The sequence below is a fragment of the Lissotriton vulgaris genome, chromosome 9 (genome assembly GCF_964263255.1).
Source record: "Lissotriton vulgaris chromosome 9, aLisVul1.2, whole genome shotgun sequence".
In the NCBI taxonomy this organism is placed as follows: domain Eukaryota; kingdom Metazoa; phylum Chordata; class Amphibia; order Caudata; family Salamandridae; genus Lissotriton; species Lissotriton vulgaris.
Window position 1 is genome coordinate 426,837,416 of NC_141697.1, and position 26,127 is coordinate 426,863,542.

Here is a 26,127-nt window from a genome sequence, read left to right on the forward strand (position 1 = left end):
CCTGAATCATCATGTTAGGATGCTGAAGACAAACTCTAATCAATGTATTGCGCTGAAAACAGCCATGTTGAATCATTGCTTCCTGCAAGTAGTAGGTTTTGGGGAAGATGTGAGGATCCACCCACATAGGCAATATATGCTGTCAACTGTTCAGGAAAACATGGTTTGCAAAGAGTGTGCAATATTTTGCAGGCTACCTTAGACACCATTTTGCCTATTTCTCTTTACCAATGAGCCTTCTTTCTTGTGTACTGCTTATGTATCTTGTCACAACATTTGCCATCAAATACTTAGAGGAACAAAGTGAGTGTTGGATTTTCCTTTTATGATACATCTACTGTGTATCAGCTTGTGGGCACAAACAGCCTATGAGTTTCATCGGTGCATGAACACAATTCCAGAATTGGAAAATCTTATAGAACCTTCTTTCAAAAGTGCCTTTGCAGGAGTGTCAAGAAAAAGGGATGTTGGCAAATGTAAGACTGAGGAATTGGTTGAATTAATGTGACAGTGCAGTTTCTGATATGCAACCTGACATGACTACTATAGGCTGATAATACCCGGAAGACAACAAAAGTGCATTACTGATTCATAGCTACCAGCAGTGGATGTTATTGGACATAACTCAAGCATTAGGTCTTGTATCGTCTTCCTGGTGAATTTCTGCCTCTCTGTCCCGCACTGTGCCACTAAGGTGGTAAATTCTGCCACTCCTCCCCATTCTTCTCTTGTTGTCTGCAGACAGTATTTTCCTGCTCATCATCATCTAGACCATAGCCATTGTTTGTGCGTGGGTGAATGAGGTGTGTTGCATTCTGGATTAATTTTAACAACAGATCTATAGTATCCATTAGAGATTTAAAATTGGCTGTGGTTCGCCACTAGCCCAGGTTGGGATGGCAGCTCGTGATTCAATGGCTTTCCTCTCTATTCTTACATTTGTGACGCCCAATGAGCATTTTGGGCTCACTGTGTTTTGACTGGATGTGTTTATCCTTCAAATCCTGACCTTGAAGTGCAGTGCATGGGTGACTATATTCTTCCCCTCCCTCCCTTTTTCTCTCTTACCTTTTTCTCCATGCTCCTCTTTCCTATTCTCCCTCCCCGTCTCTTAATTTTTTTTAAAGCTGGCTCCACCTCCCCTCTCCCCCCACCCCCTTCCTAGTGCTTGCTGCCTCCCATTGCTCTGTCTGCCGCCTGCAGCTCTGTCAGTGAATTGACATCTTGGAATGGTTTTTAAAACACTCAAGATGGCTTCCATTACATGTGCATACCTACACATGTACCTACGCCAAGTGACTGTGTAGGAATGCCTTTTCTTTATTAAAATGTATTCCAAAACAGTGGCAATGTGTGTCCAGGCCTGGGTTGTTATCTTACAATGACTGTCACCAAAAATATGGCAAACAAACAAATTGTTGGCAAAGCCCTTAGGTATGTCTTCCTGTGTTACAGGCGAGCTCTATTGACTAACCTAATGCTTGCTATACTTAGCATCTTTTTTGCTTCTAATCTTATTTAGTGACATATTTTCATATTGTTGATTCACATCTAATAGTTTCCATTTTGATGGTGTTTGTCAGCCTGTGATGTTCTTCTTAGTGTTGACATTCATTAATACATTTGGGGGCATATATATCAAGCCCTTTTCCCATTTGCAAACGGGCCGATTCTCAGAATCGTCCCGTTTGTGAATGGGAAAAGGCCTTTTGCGATGTATCATCCCAAAAGAGCATGGCAAATTAGAGAATCGCAAAATTTGTGATTCTCTATTTTGAGATTGCATTTAAGGAATCGCAAACTTCAAGTTGGTGGTAATTTGCGATTTCTTTGAAAAATGTACTTGTTCGAGGCATATGGGCTGCAGATGGTACATTATGAATAGATCGCCATCTGGTGTTGGGCTCGGATGATTGCACTTTGTTTTTCTCTTGGAGAGTCTTTTGTATCTTGGTGACTCCTCCCTTAGTTGGTAGTGCGCATGGGCATCGGCTCCATCCTTAGATTGTTTTTTTCCGCCATCGGGTTCGGATGAGGATCGAGACGCTCCAGATCAACTTCAGAAAAAAGTGATTTATCGGCGCGTATTCCCTTTCCAATTCGACGGTATTGTTATCGAACGCGTTTCATTTCCATTCCGAAGCGTTGAAGATTTAAAATCGAAGAGAAAAACTTGGATCTACGTCGAAGAACAGGAGGCCTTTCTCGACGCAGTCAAGCCCGGAGTCCATGGAAAGGACTCCATTCAAAAAATGTCCAACGTGTGGTGCTAAGTTCCCACACAAGGACCTACACGAGGTGTGCAACCTCTGTCTATCGCCTGAACACGAATCCAGGGACTGCGAAGCCTGTGCAGCATTCTCCTCCAAGCTAACGATTAGAAATCGTCGAGCTCGAAGACACGAGGTTTCCAGAATGCAGGCGGAAGAGATCCCGGAGCTGTTCGGAGACGAGCAAATCGAGGAAGAAGAGGACCAGTCGGGGTCGGAAGGGGACCATTCGGAGGTTGAAGAACTCATCGAGCAACAAACCGTGAGTGACGACGTCCCCGTACCGAAAAACCGACCCTGTGCGGTAACGACCCCGCCCTCGGGCCCGGTTAAACCGCAGAAAAAAGTTTCCGACGCCCCGCCCTCGGGCCCGGCAACGAAACTGAAAGTGAAACCGAAACACTCGGACCCCCACCATGTCGGATCCGAGAAAAGGGCGACATCGACTTCGGCACCGAGGCTACATACAAAGGAAAGCTCGGTATCAAAACATTCCATGCCGAAACATAAATACGATTTATCGTCCAAGATACACTCGATACCCAGAAAGTCGGAATCGAGCAGACATTCGGTGTCGAAAACAACAAGATCTGACGATCGAAAACAAAAGCACCTCTCGGAACCAGGATCTTCGGTACCGATTCAGGAGCAACAGACAGATCCCAAACAAAAGATCTTGTTTATTGATCCACAAACTGGGAAAGTGGTCACGAAGAAGAGAAAGAGTGAACAGTCAGAAGATAAATCTCTTCCTTCAAAAAAGAGAACAATGGAGACAAATATAACTCTGCCTGCTTCTCCTCGACATAAAGTCACACCCTCTTCTCCTATTCCTCACAATAGGCCAAATATTCCTACACCTTCCACACCAAGACCAGCTACACCTCAGTCAGATGTAGACAGTGATCTAGGGGAGGGAGAACCTCAAGGGGATGACGAAACTATCCCAGATGAGGAGGACCCATGGGAAAATTATGATGTAGGGTCGGATGAGGACAACGACCCAGAGCTATATCCCTCAAAGCCTTCACCACCTGATGATAACACAGGTTTTGTGCAGCTCATTAATAGGGCAGCAAAATATCACAAACTAGATATGCATACAGAACCTCAAATAGAGGATTTCTTGTTAGAGACTCTACCTAATGCACAGAGAACATCAGGTACTCTTCCTATGTTGAAGGGTCTTCTTAGTCACACAGAGGAAATATTCGAAAACCCAGTGAGAGCCAGGGTGTTAAACCCAAGAATTGATAAAAAATATAAAGCGGCTCCAAAGGACCCAATATTTATTAAAGGGCATGTACCTCTAGACTCGCTGGTGGTCTCAAACGCTCGTAAAAGAGCAAACTCATTATCTACAGGAGAGGCTCCTCCACCAGATAAAGAGTCAAAGCTAATAGATGCATCAGGCAAAAGAGTAGCATCACAGGCAGCGAATAGCTGGCGTATAGCCAATACACAAGCACTACTCGCACGTTATGACAGGGCACATTATGATGAGTTAGAGAAACTTATCACACATCTCCCAAAAGAACATCAGAAAAAGGCAGATCAATTAATACAGGAAGGTAAAATAATAACCAATACTTCCATTAAGTGCGCATTAGACGCAGCAGACACTGCAGCAAGATCTATTAACACCAGTGTCATGCTAAGAAGGCACGCATGGCTTAGAATCTCAGGATTCAAACAAGAAGTACAAACAGCCCTACTGAACAAACCTTTTGATCAGAAGACACTGTTTGGTTCAAGCACAGACGAGACCTTAGAAAAAATGAAGAAAGATACAGAAACGGCTAAGTCAATGGGAGCATTGCAACAGCCAACACACAGAGGTTCCTTTCGTAGATCCACCTATAGAGGGGGCTCAAAGAATACAGGAACAAATCAGCAATCCACCTCTTTCACACCAACATCACCCAGAGGTAATTCAAGAGGCAGTTACAGAGGTAACAACAACAAGGGTAGAGGCCGCGGAAATAATAACAACAGCAACGCCTCAACACCAAAACAGTGACTTCATAGAACTCCCCCCAGACCACATAACACCGGTCGGGGGACGTCTATCACAGTTCCTACCTGTCTGGGAAAACATCACATCAGACAAGTGGGTGAGACAAATTATCCAGCATGGTTATTGCCTAGAACTCACAGCTACCCCACCAAACATTTCCCCCAAACAGCGTCCAATGAGTCAAGATCATCTGACATTGTTAAGAGAAGAAGTTCTAGCACTTCTACAAAAGCATGCAATAGAGAAGGTCCCAAAAGATCAACAAGGAACAGGAGTATACTCTCTATACTTCCTGATCCCCAAAAGGACGGGTCCCTAAGACCCATATTAGACCTCAGACCTCTCAATGCTTACATAAATTCGGAGCATTTCCACATGGTCACGCTCCAACAAGTACTCCCTTTACTGAAGAAAGGGGACTTTCTTTCTACACTGGATCTAAAAGACGCTTACTTTCATATCCCAATTCACAAAGCCCACAGAAAATACCTAAGGTTTGTGTTGGAAGGACAACACTATCAGTTCAAAGTCCTTCCGTTCGGTGTCACAACAGCACCAAGAGTTTTCACAAAATGTCTAGCTGTGGTGGCAGCACACCTAAGAAGACAACAAATACATGTCTTCCCATACTTGGACGACTGGCTAATAAAGGCCAAGTCAAAAGAAGAATGTCTTCACAACACACAGAAGACAATTCAATTGCTGCACCACCTAGGGTTCACAGTGAACTACAAAAAATCGCACCTGCAACCAAACCAGATTCAGCAATACCTGGGGGCTACAGTGGACACAGAAAAGGCAATAGCATACCCCAACCCAGTCAGGATACAAACAATGGTCGGGTTAATACAAAGATTTCAACCACAACACTCACTACCAGCACGAGTGTTTATGCAACTATTAGGCATGATGTCCTCATGCATACTGCTAATACCACATGCCAGACTTCAAATGCGTCCACTACAGGAGTGTCTAGCGACACAGTGGAATCAGGCTCAAGGTCAGATTACAGATCTGGTGTTGGTAAACGACCGGACGTACCGCTCTCTGAAGTGGTGGAACACAGAAAACATTTCCAAGGGACGGTCGTTCCTAGAGCCAATTCCACAAGTAATAATAACAGCGGACGCATCGCTCTCAGGATGGGGAGCGCATATGGACAAATACACAGTGCAGGGGAAGTGGAGTGTGCAGCAAAATAAACTGCACATCAACTACCTGGAACTATTAGCAGTGTTTCTAGCACTAAAAGCTTTCCAAATGCAAATAACAGGCAAGGCAGTCCTGATCAGAACAGACAACATGACTGCAATGTATTATATTCAAAAACAGGGGGGGACACACTCTCTCCAACTATCCAAACTAGCACAGGACATTTGGAGATGGGCCATTCCTCAAAAGATCTATCTGTTAGCAGAACACCTGCCAGGAGTTCAAAATCAGATAGCAGACATCCTAAGCAGACAGTCAGAGCAAGTACACGAATGGGAGCTGCACGACCAAATACTGCAGCCATTCTTCCAAAAATGGGGGCAACCAGAGATAGATCTGTTTGCCAATCATCAAAACGCAAAATGCAAAAACTTCGCATCCAGGTACCCACACCAACGGTCCCAGGGCAATGCACTATGGATAAGTTGGTCCAACAAATTTGCTTACGCATTCCCTCCTCTACCACTAATTCCGTTACTGGTTCGGAAGTTGCAGCAACACTCAATGACAATGATACTAGTGGCACCCACGTGGGCAAGACAGCCGTGGTTCACCACACTGCTACAACTCTCACAAGTACCACATCAAAAGCTAAGATTATTACCCATGCATCTTACACAGAACCATGGAGAAATAATGCACCCAGATCCCAAACAACTGAACCTAGCGATCTGGCTCCTAAGGTCATAGAGTTTGGATATTTAGATCTACCACCAGAATGTATGGAAATGATTAAACAAGCAAGACGTCCTACCACCAGAGCATGCTACGCAGCAAAATGGAAAAGGTTTGCTATACACTGTAACAGTAAGCAAATCAACCCTCTGGACGCATCCACTAAACAAATCATTTGCTATTTACTACACTTACAGCAATGTAACTTAGCATATACCTCTATAAGAGTTCACCTCACAGCTATAGCAGCGTACCTACAAAACAGGCAACATCTTTCCCTGTTTAAAGTACCAGCAATTAAAGCTTTCATGGAAGGACTCAAAAGAGTCATTCCACCAAGAAGACCACCTTCCCCAGTCTGGAATCTCAACATAGTACTTACCAGACTAATGGGGCCACCCTTTGAACCTATGCATAGGTGTGAAATACAATTCCTCACATGGAAGGTGGCCTTCCTCATAGCTATCACGTCACTTAGAAGAGTAAGTGAGCTGCAGGCTTTTACAATTCAAGAACCATTTATGCAGTTACACCAAAATAAAGTGGTTCTTAAAACAAACCCAAAATTCTTACCAAAAGTCATTTCAGCATTCCACATCAATCAGTCAGTGGAATTACCGGTTTTCTTTCCAAAACCACAAACAGTAGCAGAAAGAGCCTTACATACATTAGATGTTAGAAGGGCCATACTGTACTATATAGAAAGAACACAAACTTTCAGAAAGACAAAACAGCTATTTGTTGCGTTTTCTCCAACACACAAAGGCAATCCCATCTCTAAGGCGGGCATTGCAAGATGGATTGTAAAATGCATTCAAATATGCTATTTAAAAGCAAAGAGAACATTAACTGTTCCTCCTAGAGCTCACTCTACACGTAAACTAGGAGCATCTATGGCATTTTTGGGAAACATCCCACTAGATGACATATGCAAAGCAGCTACCTGGGTTACACCACACACCTTCACAAAACACTATTGTGTAGATGTGCACACAACACAACAAGCTAGAGTGGGACAAGCAGTATTAAAAACTTTATTTCAAACAGTTGCAACAGACACTGGCGACCACCGCTAGGGAGAGAACTGCTGTATAGTCTATTCATAATGTACCATCTGCAGCCCATATGCCTCGAACGGAATATGCTACTTACCAGTATGCATCTGTTCTTGGCATAGAGGGCTGCAGAGTGGTACATGCCCTCCCAGCCTCCCCGGAAACCTGTGTCTGTTCCAACATTATTCTTATTTAGATACACTTACATGGGCATTCTTGTCTGTATTCTACTACACTACTCCATCTAACCCTACTATGGCAAAACAATCTAAGGATGGAGCCGATGCCCATGCGCACTACCAACTAAGGGAGGAGTCACCAAGATACAAAAGACTCTCCAAGAGAAAAACAAAGTGCAATCATCCGAGCCCAACACCAGATGGCGATCTATTCATAATGTACCACTCTGCAGCCCTCTATGCCAAGAACAGATGCATACTGGTAAGTAGCATATTCCTTTTGCATTTTTCAAAGTGCCATGTGGGACACATACATGCCCTCTGGGCATATATGTGCGCCACATGTGTAAACACCCTGACACCCTTGAAATTGCATTCTCAATTTGCGATCCTCTAATTGCGAATCGCAAATTGAGAATGTCTTCCCATTCATTCCTATGGGCCTCCTAGCCCATAGGAATAAATGGGAAGGTATCCCTTAATTGCCATTCACAATTTGCTAATCGCAGTTAAGGAATCACAATTATTATTGCGATTCCTACACACATAGCATTTTGCGATTCCTTAATAGCAATTCGCTTAAAATCGCTATTAAGGAATCGCAAAAGGGCTTCTTCATACATATGCCCCTTGATCTTTATTTTATTCTTTTTTTGTTTTGCTAAATTGGCATTACACTTTGACCACATTTAAAAATTGTCCGCATTCTTCATGCATTGTAGGTGTATTGCTTTAATGATTACTGGTTTAGGTACTGAAATGTTGCTTTGTAAAATGTGAGCATGTGTCTTGGATGAATCTTCTAACTTCCTGTGCTTTATCCCTCAGTGATGGAAGTGTATGAACTTATCAGAAATGGAAAGCTGCAAGAGGCCTATTCAATCATAAAACGTATGGAGAAAGAACTTTTAGAAGAAGACACTCCAGGGGCAAGCAGCAGCAGCTGCTCAGGCCATGACGGGAAAGTGAAGGACGTGGAGTATTTGTTCAAACATCTGGTGGAAAAGATGAGAGCTGTCATAAAAGACACCCTTGGCAAGGAGTCCATAGATGCAGAACTATTGAGGGCTGCTGTGAATGTCATTGGTGAAGAAGAGGGACAGTGGATTGACCACCAGCAGATGACTGGAACTCCTTCTAATACTCTGGGGTCACCCAGAAAATGGAAAGACGTCTGGAAGGAAACTGTCGAGGAGAGCGTGAAAGAAAGGATAAACAGTGTCTTGCTGGCATCAGAAAAGAAGGAGTGTGTCGCTCTGCATTTAACGCTTGTGACCAAACGCATCATTGAAGACCTTTTGAGGGTCAAAGGTTCTGTGAAAAAATGTTACACGGAGGACTTTGGGGTCTGCGACACATACATGCATGCGTTCCACCGCATGGTTTCAAGGCACATAACAGACAGCCTTTTAAGCAGAAGTCTGGAATTCAAAGATTTGCACTCAGTGCTGGCATGGGTTACCAAAACATACCAGTGGTAAGCATTAAATGTTCTTATTGGCCATGAAATAACAACAAAAACCTGTATGATTTGTTAGGCCCATCGCAATGTCTCAATTGGGGTTCAGTGTAAGGTTGTAGTCTTTCTACCATACTCAGATTGTGCAAAAGTAATAAGGTTTCTGGAGCTAACATTCTAATAGATTTGATTTGTACTTTCTACTATGCATGTTTTAAAAGTTAATTTTGTGTTGGTACTGTGGTTAGTTTACCTCTTAGAAAATTCAGAGCAATATGAATCTCAATAATGTATGGAAATCCCCTCTATGTCCTTCACAACGAGACTGTATGAATTCCGGCCGGTGTCCCTGAACCAAATTCCAGCTAGTTTGAGTTTTCTACCCAAAATGGAGAATAGCTGCACTGATGCGGATATCAGGTCCGAAAGGCGAGCAACACCCATTGGAATCAAAGGGCTTCAGCCCCCCCCCCCGTCGTGTGTGGCAGCCCGAGCTCCAGTAAAGGTTGGAGCCCATTCCTGGCATGTGACACGTGCCACTCTGTCATGTGGCATATGCCACAGCTGATGTGACATATGCCACATATTTTTTACATGGTCTTTCATGATTATCAGTTGAGGATTTCCAAAGGACTATCTTTCACAATGCTAAAATAAATAAATTGTTTAAAAAAAGAAATACAATATAAAAAAGAATTTCCCTAGGTGGGGTTTGAACCCTTGTCAAAAAGCACTCATAGCCTCCATGAACTACCACTGTACCATCTGTTCTGCATACATTTGCTTTGCCCAAAGCCTTTATGTCTTGTAAAAAGGGTGAGGTCCTTCTTCTGTTTCCATGATGTTTTCTTCTTACATACCACAAATCTAAACTTGATTTTCGTTATTTATAAACAAAGAGCCCTTCCTTCCCCTCATTCTGGCACTTGGCCCATGCATTTAGTTTTCTTACACAACCATTCCCAAAGTCTCATTCCACAAATGATGGGATTTATTTCACAGCAAACCTGGTCCCCCTTCCACGTGTCACAGCATGTCACAAATCTCTGACATGCACTGGCTTGACTAAAAAGGACACAAATCTCACAGACACTGCTAGGGGTGATTTACTAAAGGGAATCTTTCATTTGGGTAAAATAGAAAAAAATAGAAAAGAATATAAAAATCGATTTTCTTCAGCTGGGGTTTGAACCCTGGTCAAAATCTCTCACCGCTCCAGTGAACTGTGAGTGAGCCATCTATATTGTTCAAGTTTGACTCAGCCAAAAGCCTATATGGCATTGAAAAATGTTAGACTCTCCTCCATTTACATGGTGTTTGCAATTTAGATGCCACAAATCCTCTCTCGATTTACATGCTTTAAATACAAACAGCCCTTCCTTTTTTACAGTCTGCCACTAGCCCCATGCATTCATTATTGTTACACAATCATCCCCAAATTCTCATTCCACTAAATAAGTGATTTCATTTATAGCAAACCTGTCCCCACCTTCCACATGTCACACAGCATGCCATCAATGCCTGACATGCACTATAACTAAGGAGGCCATAGTTCTCCCAGACACTGTTAGGGGGTGATTTACAAAGGCACAGCTTTCATTTGTGAAATTTAGAAAACACATTTAAAAAAAAAAAACGATTTTCCCCAGCTGGGGTTTAAACCCTGGTCAAAAACCACTCACAGCCCCTGTGAAATGCCAGCGAGCCATCTATTTTGCTGGAACTTCCCTCAGCCAAAGGCCTATTTGTCATGGAAAAATGATGTCAGTCCCTTCTCCATTTCCATGGTGTTTGGAATTTAGATGTCACAAATCCTCTCTCGATTTACACGCTTTAAATACAAAACGCTGTTCCGTTTTTACAGTCTGCCACTAGCCCCATGCATTTATTATTGTTACACAATCATCCCCAAATTCTCATAACACTAAATAAGTGATTTCTTTTATAGCAAACCTGTCCCCCCTTCCACATGTCACACAGCATGCCATCAATGCCTGACATGCACTATGAGTAAGGAGGCCATAGATCTCCCAGACACTGCTAGGGGGTGATTTACAAAGGCACAGCTTTCATTTGTGGAATTTAGAACACAAATAAAAAAAAAAAATGATTTTCCCCAGCTGGAATTTGCACCCTGGTGAAAAAGCACTCACAACCCCTGTGAACTGCCAGTGAGCCATCATAGTTTCTTTGAAAACTCTCTGCTAAGATCCCACCCCTTTGAAACCGTGTATGCTCGGGAGAAACTTTGGATGCAAGTTCCCTTGACTCATTCTATGTAGTTATTTACTGGACTTGTCACCCCATTGGTAAATTCTGATACGGGACGCTAGCCACGCAAGATGGGCCTCATCTATCAGAATGTCAGCATGGGACTGTTGCACCAGCACCAGCTGTCAGAGCACCCTATTCCCTCCCTCGCCCCTACTGCTCCTCTCTAGTTCCATTATATGGGCCTCCGATTGCATAAGATATTCCCGCCATGTTAGACGTGCTGCCGCGCAGAATAAAATGTCTACCTCCTTAAGGTGGGCATCATAGCCTCCCATAGGATTTCGGCCTCTGCGACTGTTCCCACATTTATATCCAGGTAGTGCTCGATTGCCTGCTCTATGTAATCCCAATATTTCTCATCCTGCAGATGTCAGGAGGAAAGACGCCACCAAAGAGCTGTTTATCATGACCCAACTGCGCTGTCCGAACCACTGGGGACTAATCTAACAGACCCCTTGGGAGAATCTCCATGGCTCCTATTGGTATAAATATATAGTCAAGACGGGAGTAAGAATCATGGGTTGTCGAAAAACAGGTGTATCCCTGCTCCTCAACATACAGCCCCCTCCATAGATCCACCCATCCCAGTCCAGTTGCCATGGAGTTCAGTTTGCTACCGTAGAGCACATTTGAATTTCCCCATCTATCTATGGCCAAGTCTATTACATCATTTCCAGTCCCCTCTACTATTGTCAATCCTTCTGGTAAATCCGCCCACAGGGTCAAGAGACGCTTGACTAACGTCCATTGCAGCGGCGGGGGCATATATACAGCCCAATACCACTTCTTCCTCATACATGGTACCCCCATATAAATACGTATCTCCCCTGGATGTCTGTCCGTGCCTTGATATGCTGGTATGAGACATTACCATGAATTAAAATCGCAACCCCACTGGACCCCCTGGTGAAGCCAGAGTGGTACACTTACACACAGCCATCGCGGAGGATACGAAATGCTGTATTACCCATTAAATGCGTCTCCTGAAGCATCAGGATGTCTGCTCGGTACCATTTGGCCTGTTTAAGTAGAGCCCCTCTTTTGACTTTATCTTGTGCTCCTCTGATGTTCCAACTCACTATTCGGAGGTCCCCCGCCTGGAGTCACGCCCTATCTATAGTTACTACCATCTAAAGTCTTGTGACTTTAATGTCTGGGACAACTATAAGCCTTTGTGTGAATATTAGCCATGTGTAGCAATGTCACAGTGCAAACATATAACATGTGTACCCCAACTTTTTCCAAACCCCTCCTGTACCTCAAAACTGCTGAATTATCTGTTGCGGCGGAGGTGGCTTGCGGATCCCAATGTGAGCCCCCGCCATTGTTTCACCAATAACCTGCCCATAGTTAACGGACGTTCCCCTCAACTATTAAGAGTCAAACAAAGGTACTAGCCCCCGCTCATGCTTCATCCCGGGAGAGTCCTGGCGTACCTATGAGGCTGAAGACCTCTGCCGTGGCACCAAAGTGGATCTGTTTTTGATTGTTGCAGGATTGGCGTCTAGATCTCAACCTCCTGGTTCCATTGATTTTGTTATTGGGTGGGATGTGGATGACCTCACGGGACAAGGAATTTGATTCCAACCTTAGCAGCGTGTGGGCCGGATCTTCACTGTTTCATTTGTCCAGTTAATGACATCTTCTGGAGATACAAAATTGTTGTACCTCAGCACTCTACTATTTGACTAAAACAATTTACGGTGTGGCCATTACCTTTAGCTAAATGGCCAGTACTAGAAGTTCTACTACAATGATTTTTTAATCCATGTATTGGATCAAAGATAGAAAAATATTTCAAATAAATCAAGCAAAAAGAGAAGAGAACATCAAATATGATTTTTTTTTCTTGTTCAATTTAATGTTAATTTGTCCAATGTTTTATTATAGCTGTTGAGATTAACTTCAAACAGTACACAAATATGTCTAATAGTCCTGGAATACTACATGTAATATACACATTGTGTATATAGTTTGAAAATTGGTTGAGCACTACAAGCAAGAGCAATAGTAATGGCCAGACTGGAGGTCCTAATCCTATGGCCTTCCAGGTAGTGATGGTTGATGAACAGCCGATGACAGCCGATAAGTGTTATTTTAAACATGCAAACTTTCTCAAGGCTTGCTTTCTTTTGCTGATAAAGCTGTTGCAGCAACAAAAGGTTTTGATATTGCTCCTAGCGCGGTCATTAGTCTCATAGAATCAATTCTGAATCTTGTGTGTCGTGTCCCCCCCCCCTTTTGGGCAACGTAGTATATTAAACGTGACTATTCACAGATCCGTCATGACTAGACCTGGCACGTGAAGTAGGAAGAGTTCTCCCCGTTAGGATTCCCAGCCTTTCTGTGGGTAGGTCCTAAATAATGTATACAATGGACCCTCATTTAATGCAAAGGCTGATACTATGCGTGAAATGCATGTTTCACGTAGCAACTAAGGGCTTTGATAGGTCCTTTTTTTATGTCTCGCACCTGGCGACGCAGCGCAAAGCACTGTCGTCAGGAAGACTTATTGTTGCTGACTTGCCTCGGAAGTGAGACAGGAGAGTGGCATGCGCAGGCAGGACTGGAAATGTGAATGCGCTGTGCACATCTCCTGCCCCCCTTCCATCCACACAAGCCAGCCGCACGCAGTAACTGTGCATGCGTGCGCATACACACACACACGCACACACACACACACACACACACATACACGCACACACACTCACACACCCCCTCCACCTCCACCCCCACCCACCCCCCTCTCCCTCAACAACAAACATTGCGTGCTTTTGCTTTCACTCCCTCCTCCTTCTCTATGGCTGGTCTTCTACCGGCCCTGCAGCAGTGTTACTGGCTGAATGATGCGTGTGCTGTGGCTCCTCTGGGCCCTCTGCTGGGCCGACATGTACTCACGAAAAGACCCGCTGGTCATCTTGGACAACCCCTCTCTCCTTCTTCACTGAGTTCTACGCGCCGCCACTGGGCACGAGCTGCAGGCCACGCCGACGTGCACGCTCACAGCATGCCTACAGCATGTGCTGCTCTTTCACTTTCCCTTGGTTTTGAGTCGTGGAGCTCAACGCTGAGACTACAGTGCGGAGTCCTTTCCGGAACCAGGGAAAGCGCCCGGAGTAGAAGAGGGTACGTGGCATAGCCCTGGATGAGCAGCGGAGGAAGAGGCCTACCGAGCCGAGACCCGATTATCAGTTACAGCTCGACGTCCGGCCTTGAAGACGAGCCATGCAGCAGAGACCTACGACAAGCCAAGGAAAAGCATAGCGGAGAGACACTGGGCCCAAGTGCTGAGTTAATGAGGTGAGAGCCGCAGGTTCGATGAGGCAGCTGGGAGAGGACGGTGTTGGAGACTGGCCCTGACTAGTTGTCTACAGGATCATTGGGCAGATGCAATTGCATTTTCGCTGCAGAGCTGAAAATCCCCATGCTCTTTCTAGCAGTTGCTCCTAAGCGATACCTGCACGCACCAAGAGCACTGATGTCTCCTGTCAAGGTGCCTCCGAAATGAAAACGCATTTCCAGAGCTGCCTTTGTTTCAAAATCACTCTTTTGGGGACTTATCATCTTTTTTGCCTCAGAGCGTCTAGCTGTGTTGAGCTGACACCTTGAGCCGACACACATACACGCAGGCGGCCCTCATCAGTGAGGTCAGCGCCCCCTCGGGTGTGCCATGGACCGCTCTCCTCTGGTCTAAATAGCCTCATTTCTCTTCCAGAGGGAGCCAGTCTAGCACTTACAGTATGCACATCCATTCATACAACGTATGATTGGCACACAGCGTGGAAGCGCGGGAGCCAGACCAGTCAAAGCATTTGCAATGCAATAGGTCTCACATTTACGCAAGTTTAAGTTAGTGGCATTGTAAATGACATTGCCTTTTATTTATGTTTTAAAAAAGAAAACATAAATAAAAGCCATTGTTATTTGCTATGTCAATAGCTTAAACTTGCGTAAATGCGAGACCTATTGCATTGCAAATGCTTGTTTAAAATGCCAGTGTGGTCCAAAGTACGGGGCAATCCTGTCATGTGTACGTAGACTTCTGGTGACTCACAGAATAGCATACGGGATTGGCACACCACCCTCAGCCTGGCTAGATACAGCAATGCATAGGGAAGTTTCAGCTCACCAAGGTGGGCCTTGTCTGCCATAAATTACTGTTGCTTCTGCTGGACTAGTCTTGTGTATTCATGAAATTTGAGGATGCAAGTGTTTTTGACCATCAATGGTTCTTTGTCTGGATTGCTTTCAAAACATCTCCCCGTCATGGTTATTCAAAATCTTTGCAATGAAAGGCTTTGGTCTGGCTTCCGGGGGCGACTTCTGCATCATGGCTCTGTGCACCCTTTCTACAACAAATTAACAGGACAACAACTATGGAAGAAGCCATAGTTTTTGGTCCTCTCCTGAGACCTTGGGCCATCTTAGACCGCCTACCACAATTAGAGAGAATTAACTCCTTTGTGGAGAAGAGGGAATTCCCAATGGCATTAGATTTTTTGTTGGGAGGGGCCCATTGATTTTTTAATTTTAACATTAGAGGGTTGTGGTCACTGTCCAGAGGAGCAAGTCGACCAAGATATAATCAGTGCGGGAAGGGCATGCAAGTTTATTGTAAGTATTTTTCCCCCTGATGTCGGATAGGGTTCTGCCATTTGTGGCTCTTAGGCCATATTCTAGTATTATAGCAGTAACTTGGATTTCAATCTCAGACCATCTTTTTACTGGTGGTAAGACTAGGGGGGAACTGCCCATTTGCTATCCTCTTCAATTATCCCTAGGAGATCTTCACTGCTTAGTGGCTCGAATGTGCAGTTAAAGTCGCCGGCCACAATGATTTTAGCAGACGGGGGCACTTGTTTATTTGATTTTCTAGCTGTGTTAAGATGGTCGAGGACTTGCCATTTACTGTCCCTCTTATATAGAAATTAAAGAGCTCCAATAGATCCCCTCCCTTTGGACCTTTTATTGTAAGCCACATAATGTCGGGACTTCCGGTGTCATGTAGGAGGGCTGAGCCGCCCATATCTAATCTGATCCAAGCTGTTAGTCCTCCAGAAGGCCTGCCCTTTCCCTTAGACACTGCCGTGATATGGAATGTACTGTAGCCGGATTTATACAGTGCAGTTACACTCCAGGTCTCCTGGAATAAACATATACCATGAGTTTCTACAAACTTGTTCCGCAAGGGAACTGACATATTTTTCTTTAACCCGGCTATGTTCCAGGAGAGGATGTTTAAGTGGGTTTGATCAGTGGAAGTGAGCCTTGAGGTTTCCTTATGTGTAAAATTTTCTTGTGGAATAAGAATGGGAGGCGCCAAAGGCAGCCCTTGGTTGGTCAGAGAAGGGGTGCTGCGACAGAAGGATTTGCGACTCCTCTCCCCTTCTTCAGGTGGATTCTGAAGGAGTCAATCGTTAGCGTCCAAGTTTGACCTAGGACCTTCAATTCCTAGAGCAAGTTCCTTCACCCCATCACTTAAAGTTGCAGTTAGAATGGTACAGCGCCTTAATTGTATACGGGACGAATCAGGGGAGGACGTTCTATACTCTAATGCTACCAGGTTTTCAGCCAGACTAGCATCTGCCTGTGTTAATTCAATACTATCTAATGTCGTATTGGGGATTATACATCTTCTTGCTTTAGTTATGTCCTCCCTAATGATGGAACGACACCCTCGTACATGACAAATCTAATGGATTGATTTATTATTCAGTGATTCGCCATTTTCAGGGCTTCTAGTCTCAGTGAGTTTGGGGACATTAACCATGAAAACGATATTTGTAGGTGTGTTTTTGGTTCTCACAATTTCTAATGCTTGGGTTTGTTAAAGGAACTGACAGAGTATGAGTTCTATTGTGAATGCCCGTGGTACATGTTTGTTTACTGGAAGACTAGCTCTATCTGCACTGTCTTTGGTATAAACGGGTCTATTAAGTATGTGCTGTAGTGAGCCTCCTTTCCCCCTGAGTGATTCGGACATAAACCTCGCAGCGTCAGTAATGTTTGTGCTTGGGCCCCCTTAGATGCGTGTGGTTTCCTGAGCTGCATGGGGGACCAATCCCACTTGACTTATATTTGTTTTAAGGTTAAGTGTAGAGTTGACTGTTACACGGAGCTCGGTGAACATGCTTTTTATCTGTTCGATCTCCCCTTTAAGTGCCATTATAACTGCTAATTGGTCCCCGATATATTGATTGCATGGGAAACTTTGCACCTTCTCGGGTGTATCAGGCAATAATGGTGTTAATATCGAGTGAGAGTGTTTACTTATTGTATCAAGGGAGGCAAATCTGTTGGAAGATTGGACAATAAAGCCCACCTGATTTGGCAGCCTACTCTCTTCTTGGGCGATCAAAGACTCATGCTCAGGGGGATTCGCTTCAGGCTGTGTCAGACTCGCAGCCCCCTTTTTTTCCCCGATTTGATTTATTAAAAATTGATGGAAGTACTGCTTTTTTTGGGGGTGACTACAGGGCTCTTAATTGGGTGTTCATTGACAGGAGTACTAGGCTCATTAACTAGTATTTTTTTCACATTCTTGTATTAAGTTGTCTATCCTATCCATCACACTGTTAGCACCTGCATTTTGTAGGAGTTTCCTCTGCCTCTTTTTCTTCCTTTGTTCTATTGGCATCCCATAACATCCCCCAGCTCCCTCCATTGCTTTCGTTTTGCCCATTTTTGCTTGGGGTAGACCTTATAGGTTGTTATCTATGACACAATGTACTAAGAATAAAGGTCAAAGAGCACTGTGGCACAAGCGCAAGGTAGAATTTCGAATCAAATATAGATGGCAGGGAACTTTGACCGGGCACGCCCGCACGCGTCCCGCTCTGCGGGAGAGAAAACGCTGGTTTTGAGCCCCTTCGGCCCCCTCTGCTGACGTGCTCAAACAGCGACCAGTAGGGAACCCTGGGAGCAGTAGTCCTGGTGACGGCCGGCTCCCTTTTTTGATGATGGCAACAGCGGGGGTCCGGCGAGCAGGGCAGGGGGCGATGAATGAAGCCGTTTCCCTCACGGCAGCGGCAAGCCTGCTTGGTGAGTCCCCCGCTGCGAGAGAGCAACGCTGGCTTTGAGCCCCTTCGCCACCCTCTGCTGATGGGCTCAAACAGCAACCAGCAGGGCACCCTGGGAGCAGTAGTCCTGGTGATGGGCCGGCTCCCTTTTCGATGATGGCAACAGCGGGGGTCCGGCGAGCTGGGCAGGGGGCGATGAATGAAGCTGTTTCCCTCACGGCAGCGGTGAGCTGGCTTGGTGAGTCCCCCATTCACATTCTTCGTGGAATCCCACAAAACGTTGGTTTTTACTCCTAGCCCTGCCCTCTGTGTCTTCAACCCACGAGGCCAGACCCCTGGTGATCGTCTCCAGTGATGCAACTTTTTTCTGCAAGGTAGCGATCGAATCCTCCACTCTCTGGACACTGGTCTCGGTCTCAGTAATGCGCTCCACCGCATTCCACAGATCCTGTCTTAGAAGCCAAGTTAAGAGAAACCCCCCAGAGATCAACCCAGAGGTGGTAGAGACTAATTTACAGGAAAGTAGGCTCCTGAGCTCCCCGGTAAATGAGGAGGAGGTAAGGAAACGGTTGCTGAGGCTAAAATCAGGCTCTCCTCATGACCCCTGCCCAGCTACTATAGCAAAGCTAGCTGCAGCCCCGATAGCCTTCATGCTCACATCATTATTTAATATTATGCTGGAAAGTGGGGAATTCCCCTCCCGCTGGAAACAGGCATCAATCTTGCCCCTTTTAAAAAAAACAAATCTGGATATCGACGATCTGAACAACTATCGGCCCATTGCCAGACTTCCATTACCGGCCAAGCTTATAGAGGGAATAATGAATTCTCAGTTGAGCTCTTTCCTTGGGGCTGCGCAAGCTCTGGACCCATCGCAACACGGATTCAGGGCGGGGCACAGCGCGGAATCAGCCTTAATCAAGTCAGCGGAACACATTAGGAAAGTGATGGACGCTGGAGGAAAAGCCGCATTGATCCTGTTGGACTTGTCCGCGGCCTTTGATACGGTCCACCACATGTTACTGGTGGGCGGCGAGGGCCTCGGGGATTCAGGGTAAAGCACTTAAGATCTTGAAAGCTTTCCTTTCCAACAGGAGTCAGGTGGTGGCCTTGGATGATCAAGAATCAAGTCCGTTTGTGCTCCCTTGTGGGGTTCCCCAGGGCTCATGTCTGAGTCTGACTCTTTTTAATGTGTATGTTTCCACCCTAGCACCAGTCATTAGATCCTACGGTTTTAATTTAACATCGTATGCAGACGACACACAGATTGTGGTGTTGCTGCTACCGGGGGGGAGAGGAAGGCACGGCCAGCACGTTTAAAGATTGCATGCTTGCAGTCAGCGACTGGATGGCAGGGAACTGCCTAAAACTGAACTTGGCTAAGACCGAAGTTCTCCTCTTTGGGGCTAGAGAGAATTTCTGGTCCCCAAGATGGTGGCCGGAAGAGTTAGGCGTCCCTCCCTCACCTGTTGCCAAGGTCAAGAACCTTGGGATTCTGATGGACGATAAACTGTCCTTTAGGCCTCAAGTAAATGCGCTGTCCTCAGCCACCTTTTAAGTTCTAAAGACATTACGCAAGATTCTGCCCTTTCTTCCAGATGAGTACAGGAAAACAGTGGTGTCGGGATTGATCTTGTCCCGGCTGGATTATTGCAACTGCCTACTGCTCAATGCTCAACAGGGGCTGCTCGATAAATTACAAGTTATGCCAAATGCAGCGGCCCGCTTGATCACGGGTAGTCCCGAATTTGCCTCTGTCGCCCAAGAGCTGGTGAAATTACACTGGTTGCCTGTGCGTAAGCGGATTGCATTCAAAGAATTATGCATAGTCTTTAAGGCACTTAGGGCCAGATGTAGGTAGCCCTTTACCGATCGGAATTGGCCGAAAATACCGATTTTCGGCCGTTTCCGATCGGTAGAGGGCTAGGGAGATGTAGGTGCACATATTCGGTAATTTTACTGAATCGTTATTATTACCGAATCGGTAATAATTACCGATTCGGTAATAATTACCGATTCGGTAAAATTACCGAAAATGCTATGTGGGTAGCCAATTTTCTATTAGCACATGGCTTACAGAATCGGTATTTTACCATGGAATACAAATCCATGGTAAAATACCGATTCCTGTGTACATGCACATCTGTGCATGTACACATGTGCCATGTGACAGACAGACGTGCCCTTAGGGTAGGGCATGTCTGTGTGCCACATTGCACACATGCCCGTTTTGGGGGTGCTGGAGGGTGTCAAAGTGACACCCCCTGCACCCTTGTGAATTCTTTAATTACTGATTCGGTAAATACCGAATCGGTAATGCCTAATCATTCCTATGGGCTTCAAAGCCCATAGGAATGAATGGGCATTACCGATTCGGTATTTACCGAATCGGTAATTAAAGAATTGTTAAGGATTTGGTAACGAATCCAGATGTTGGGACCTACATCCCATTTACCGATTTTGAAAAACCGAATCGGTAAAATTCGGTATTTCAAAATCAGTAAATGGGATTTACCTACATCGGGCCCCTAAAGGGTTGGGCCCTCAGTGCATGACCAGTACTTTTGGTGGTACAAACCTGCTAGATCCCTTAGGTCAACCGATCAGGGGCTGATAGTGGTCCCAAGAATTAAGAAAGCTCGATGGGGAGGCAGAAGCTTTTCCTTGGGAGCAGCAAAGGCTTGGAACGCATTGCCAGCGGACCTCAGACAGGCACCAGATCTGATGTCCTTTCGGAAGGTCCTGAAAACATGGTTCTTTAGGCAATAAGCATTAGGGCTAGTCTTCGAAGTGGTCAATCAGCGCCAGGACACCGGCTGGTAACAGTGCGCTTTATAAATGTTGCAAATAAACTGTGCTAAGGTTGCAGACCATACCTGGTGAAGTTTTCTGGAAGCCTGATTGTTTTTATTACGAGGTCCTGCTGAAGCAGTTGGTTTTGGAGAGAAAAGGCCATGGTGGGAGCTGTTCGAAGTTTCCGTGCAAGAAAGTAATTTTGTTAGGCGGTTCAAGGTTTATAAGTTTGTACTTAGGGCCTGATTATGAGTTTGATGGTGTGAGAGCAGGATACCACACCACCGCCCCCTCCCACACTGCCATACCTTACAGCCGGCCACCCGCAAAATTAATACTTATCGTGTAGTATGGCAGGTGGTCCTTTGACATTGCCACTGTGGTGCCTATAAAAAAGGCTTAGCAATGTCAATGCTAAAGCCCATTCATTCACCGCATATAATATAAAGTCCATGGTTTGTAGTAAAGGGGGTGCATGCAGACCTGGGTGCACACTATGTGCCCCCCTACATGCTGCCCATGGCCCTGTGTGAACAGGGTGCCAAGTAAGGCCCCTAGATGTTCTCACTGCCACCCTTGTTATGGGGGACTCACCTCCATTAAAAGGTTGGATGTGAGGAAACTAGTAACATGCTTGGCGGTGCTGCACTGGTACTTTCAGCTAATTGTGGCGGTGGTTGTGGCATCCTATGGTGATCTGAATGCTATACTTGTAATACAGCAGTCAGACCACTGGTGTGGCGGTTACTGCACTGCCACTGTGGGTTTGGTGGTCCACAAGTCTGCCAAACTCATAACCAATCCCTAAGTCTTTTTTTCCCAGAGATCAGAATCATCCATCTGACAGGGCTAAAGGTTCTATCTGATGATGAGTCTGGAAACATGGGTCATGCATAACTTCTCATAGAGGACCAACTGAAACAGATTTGCTGCTGTCTGAGGTTCTTCGGTTTTCGGCTTCGTCCTGTATTCGGCTGCCATTTTGTGTCCCGTCACCATTTAGTGTTGCCCTCACTCAGGCAGCACGGCAAACTGAGTGTTTTTGCCTTTTCCAGCTGCTACGTGTCTCTTCTGTTAAAAAGTAACCCTCTGCCCTTGTTTACGAAACCGTTGTCAGGGTCTGGCCGAGTCCACTAATCTATGTCTAGGTTGATTGATCCCTGTCTTGACTAACTGTTGGGCTCTCCCTATTCTTTCCTTACTTTATCTTATCCGACTGGCCTTCGCTATTCTCTCCTTGTATTCTCTTGTTACACAACTATCCTTTGAGGCACACAAATACGCCCTGCCACTTGCAAATTGGATTGTAGGCACTAGCACTGATTAACTTGTGGGGAGGGGTGAAACACAGGGTCTGAAAGAAGGGCGTATTTGGGACACTTGATAGCTTGTTTTCCAACTTTTCCTATTGGCTAGCCTTGTATGTATTGGGAGTATACATTGTAAATATGTGTGCTATAAAAGATTGTGCACCATGGAATAAAGTGGCAGTCCCCTAAGAACCTACTCTGTACTTCTGGGACAACTGTGCTTAGCTGCCGCTAATAAACCTGGTTTTCTACGCCTAACAGAGTGTCTCATGTCTCTGTCTGACAAGGAAGGTGAACTCAGAGATTTAAGGCGTGCCCTGCGCCGCCAGGCCCATAAGGCCCGGATCTTCACAGAGAAGCTCCTTGCACAAGAAACCTTTTTCTTCAGCCCAATGAAGATGCAATATTGTGGGATTGGCTCAGATGGAATGGTCTTAGTTCTCCTATGGCAGGAAGTTCAAAGCCATTTTCTGTACATACTTTTCAGAGATTGCAACAGAATTCAACCAAGTGTCTCATGATCTCACGGACAGCACTTAGACGTCTAGGCTCAGACTTCAAAATCTAATTTAGGATTGGAAACAGTGGCGTAACAAAGCTTGAGGGGGCCCCCCTGCAAACTACATGGAGGGGGCCACCCTCCCATTCTCCGTGTCAGTCTAGAGCTCTCAGGCGAGCAACCCGCCATACTGCAGGGGATGCGGGCTATTGTTACGCCGCTGTCACCAATCCAGCCGTTATAAGTAACACTGGATTGTGGAGTTAAAGGTTGGGCTTAGTCTGCCAGCAGGCTATCATAGGTGGTGGTCTATTCATTACAGGGTCCCTGCCCTCAGTAGTCAGGGGTAGTTTGCCCATTTTTAGGTGGGTTTCCTGAAGCAGACTCCTGTCATGATATACAACACCGGGCCCACTCATCGTTCAGTTTTGACAAAAGTGCATCCACTGCGCCTTCTCATTTCCATTTTAAAACATTAGACAATGCGACAATGCAGTATTTCAAAAGCAGATGTAACTACAAAAAGCACATTTTGATAATACATTTGACTCCAATTCCATCACCGTCTCTCTCTCTGTCTCTGTCTCTCTCTCTCTCTCTCTCTCTCTCTCTCTCTCTCTCTCAGTCAGTCTCTCTCTCTTAGTTAGTGGCAGACTGTAAAAAAGGAAGGGTTCTTTGTATTTAAAGCATGTAAATCGAGAGACGATTTGTGGCATCTAAATTCCAAACACCATGGAAATGGAGGAGGGACTGACATCATTTTTCAATGACAAATAGGCCTCTGGCTGAATCAAAACTCTATCAAAATAGATGGCTCACTGGCAGTGCACAGGGGCTGGGAGTTCTTTTTGACCGGGGTTCAAACCCCAGCTGGGGAAAACCAATTTTTTGTTGTTTTCTTTTTATTTTTATCTTACAAAATATCAACTAGCACTTCTGGGGGGTTTATAACACCATTATACCTCGAGCAACATATAGAAAAAATGTGGCACGCTGTGGCATATGTCATGACATATGCCACATGCCAGACTTAGGCTCCAACCCCTTCTCCTTACCTCAGACAACTCCCGGGCACACACACACCTGCACCCGAGCACTTCACAGGTCTTTTTAAAAGACTGTGCATGTTAAAGAGGCTTTGTTGATGTTTCACCCCTTCTAAGAGCCCCTGCAGCGCCACTCTACCTACTGCTTAATGTTTCAGCCCCCGCCAAAAAATTCTTAGCCCCCCCCCCGAAATGTGGCTTTAGTTGCGCCTCTGGGTCCTTCACTATGTATTTAGTCAACTTTCCAGGCAGGAAACTGCAGACATTTTCCACTCACTCTTAAGGTATGTGGTAGGGGCATGGAAGTATGAGGGTGTCGGGTGGGGGTGCAAGAGGTCGGTGCAGGTCTGTGCAATACTGAGTTTGCAAAACTTTAGAACAGAAAAATAAGGTGCAATGTCTTCCGTACTGGAATTATTGGGTATTCCTTTTGCGCACCTATAATTTCTGCCCGGAGACACCTGTAATTTCCAGTGGCGTAATTCTACCAGGAGTTAAAAATCACACAGAAATTGTACCATTTGTAATGCGGGCCTGTGTCTAGTCTCTCTCTTGTTACTTACTTACGTCATGAGGTGTATAAATGCTACAGACAGTTCCCCGTAATCACAGTTACTCCTTTCTGTACCATACCGCCTACCAATCCTAGGTCCCTTCCTTTTTAACTACTGACAGGTTCCCTAACTAAAGAAAGGCACAGTATGCTTCCTGTTATCCACTGGCAGCTGGACATTCCACTCTAGTCTTGCTTTTCCGCTCACTTCCTTATATTACGAGGATGTACCAAAGTCCAGTGGTTAATATGTAAAGATATGCGCGCGGCTGCCCAAAGCTCTGCTCAGAAGCCCGTGGCCGGTGCAATTAAATGCCAGCGCCTCAAATACCAGGACCGGCCAGTCTTTAATCCCGGAAAGGGAGGATTCCCCTGGGGATGAACTCAGTACAGATTGTAATACCAACCTTACAGTGTCACAAATTCATACAAAAATACATTTATTATGAAAAAAAACTTAAAAACACAGTGAAGGGTTAAGCTGATCTAGATCCCTACTTCTAAAATACAATTAAAAAATATTTTGACAAAGAGTACATACAATTGCGGCCTGCACAATTCAAAAGACAGAACGAGTACAACATTCAATAGTTGAATACAATTCGTATATTCTGGCTCCGCTGTGGGGACACCGATGTTGTATTGCTATTACATTAGCATATCAATTTTGGTGTTGGAGACTTGAAATATACTAAAGAATGCGTCGACGCGTTTTGGTAGGTTCACTCATTCAAGACCACCTTTATTAAGACCATAAATTTGCTGTCACAAACAAGGTTTAGCTGTCGTTGCCCCAGCCCAAGGTTTCATATGTAGTGTTATTACTCCCCCTGGTTATAAATGGTCCAGTAAGATTAAAAGAACAGCTCATTTATTAGTCGGTCTCTGGGCTTAAACAGTCATTAACGAGATCCTTTTGGCAAGTGGAAATGGAAGTCTGGCTGTACGTCAATATCGCATAGATCTTCCTTCCGAATTTCTTTGTGGAGGCGCAAGGAACTGGAATTTGGTTTTAAGATCCACTGTCTCTATTTCTTGAATAGCCCGTATATGAGGAGTACTGAATAAGAGCCAAGTCAGTCCGCTGTCTGTGGGGTTCTGTGTCGTTCCACCTCATGCCTCATGAGACCGCCCTCATCGCCGCCACCGACGACATCCGAGCCCTGATGGACCACGGAGAAACAGCGGCCCTCATCCTCCTAGACCTCTCCGCGGCATTCGACACCGTCTGCCACCGCACCCTAGTGCAACGCCTCAGCACCGTTGGAATCCAGGAGAAGGCACTGGAATGGATCGTCTCCTTCCTCGACGGAAGAACACAAAGAGTCCGCCTACCACCGTACAAGTCAGAGGCCACCGAAGTCATCTGCGGCGTCCCTCAAGGATCCTCGCTGAGCCCTACCATGTTCAACGTCTACATGAGCCCCCTCACGGCCATCGCACGCCAGCACAACCTCAACATAATCTCCTACGCCGACGACACCCAGCTGATCCTCTCCCTGACCAACGACCCCGCCACCGCCAGAGCCAACCTGCACGAAGGGATGAAAGATGTAGCCGAGTGGATGACGACCAGCCGCCTGAAACTGAACTCAGACAAGACGGAGGTCCTCATCCTGGGCTCCTCGCCCTCCGCCTGGGACGATTCCTGGTGGCCCCCCGCCCTGGGCACCGCACCCAAACTGACTGACCACGCACGCAACCTGGGCTTCATCCTGGACTCCTCCCTCTCCATGACCAGACAAGTCAACGCCGTCTCCTCGTCG

The 26,127-nt window shown here is 45.6% G+C and overlaps 1 protein-coding gene across 2 annotated transcripts in view; it reads left to right on the forward strand.

Annotated features, from left to right (window-relative positions):
• EXOC3L4 (exocyst complex component 3 like 4) overlaps positions 1-26,127 on the forward strand; it is a 424,048-nt gene that overhangs the window by 135,764 nt on the left and 262,157 nt on the right. For both annotated transcript variants that reach the window (XM_086937846.1, XM_086937847.1), the window contains exon 3: positions 8,237-8,885. In XM_086937846.1, the coding sequence (XP_086793972.1) occupies positions 8,237-8,885 (649 nt within the window). The remainder of the gene's footprint in view (positions 1-8,236; positions 8,886-26,127) is intronic.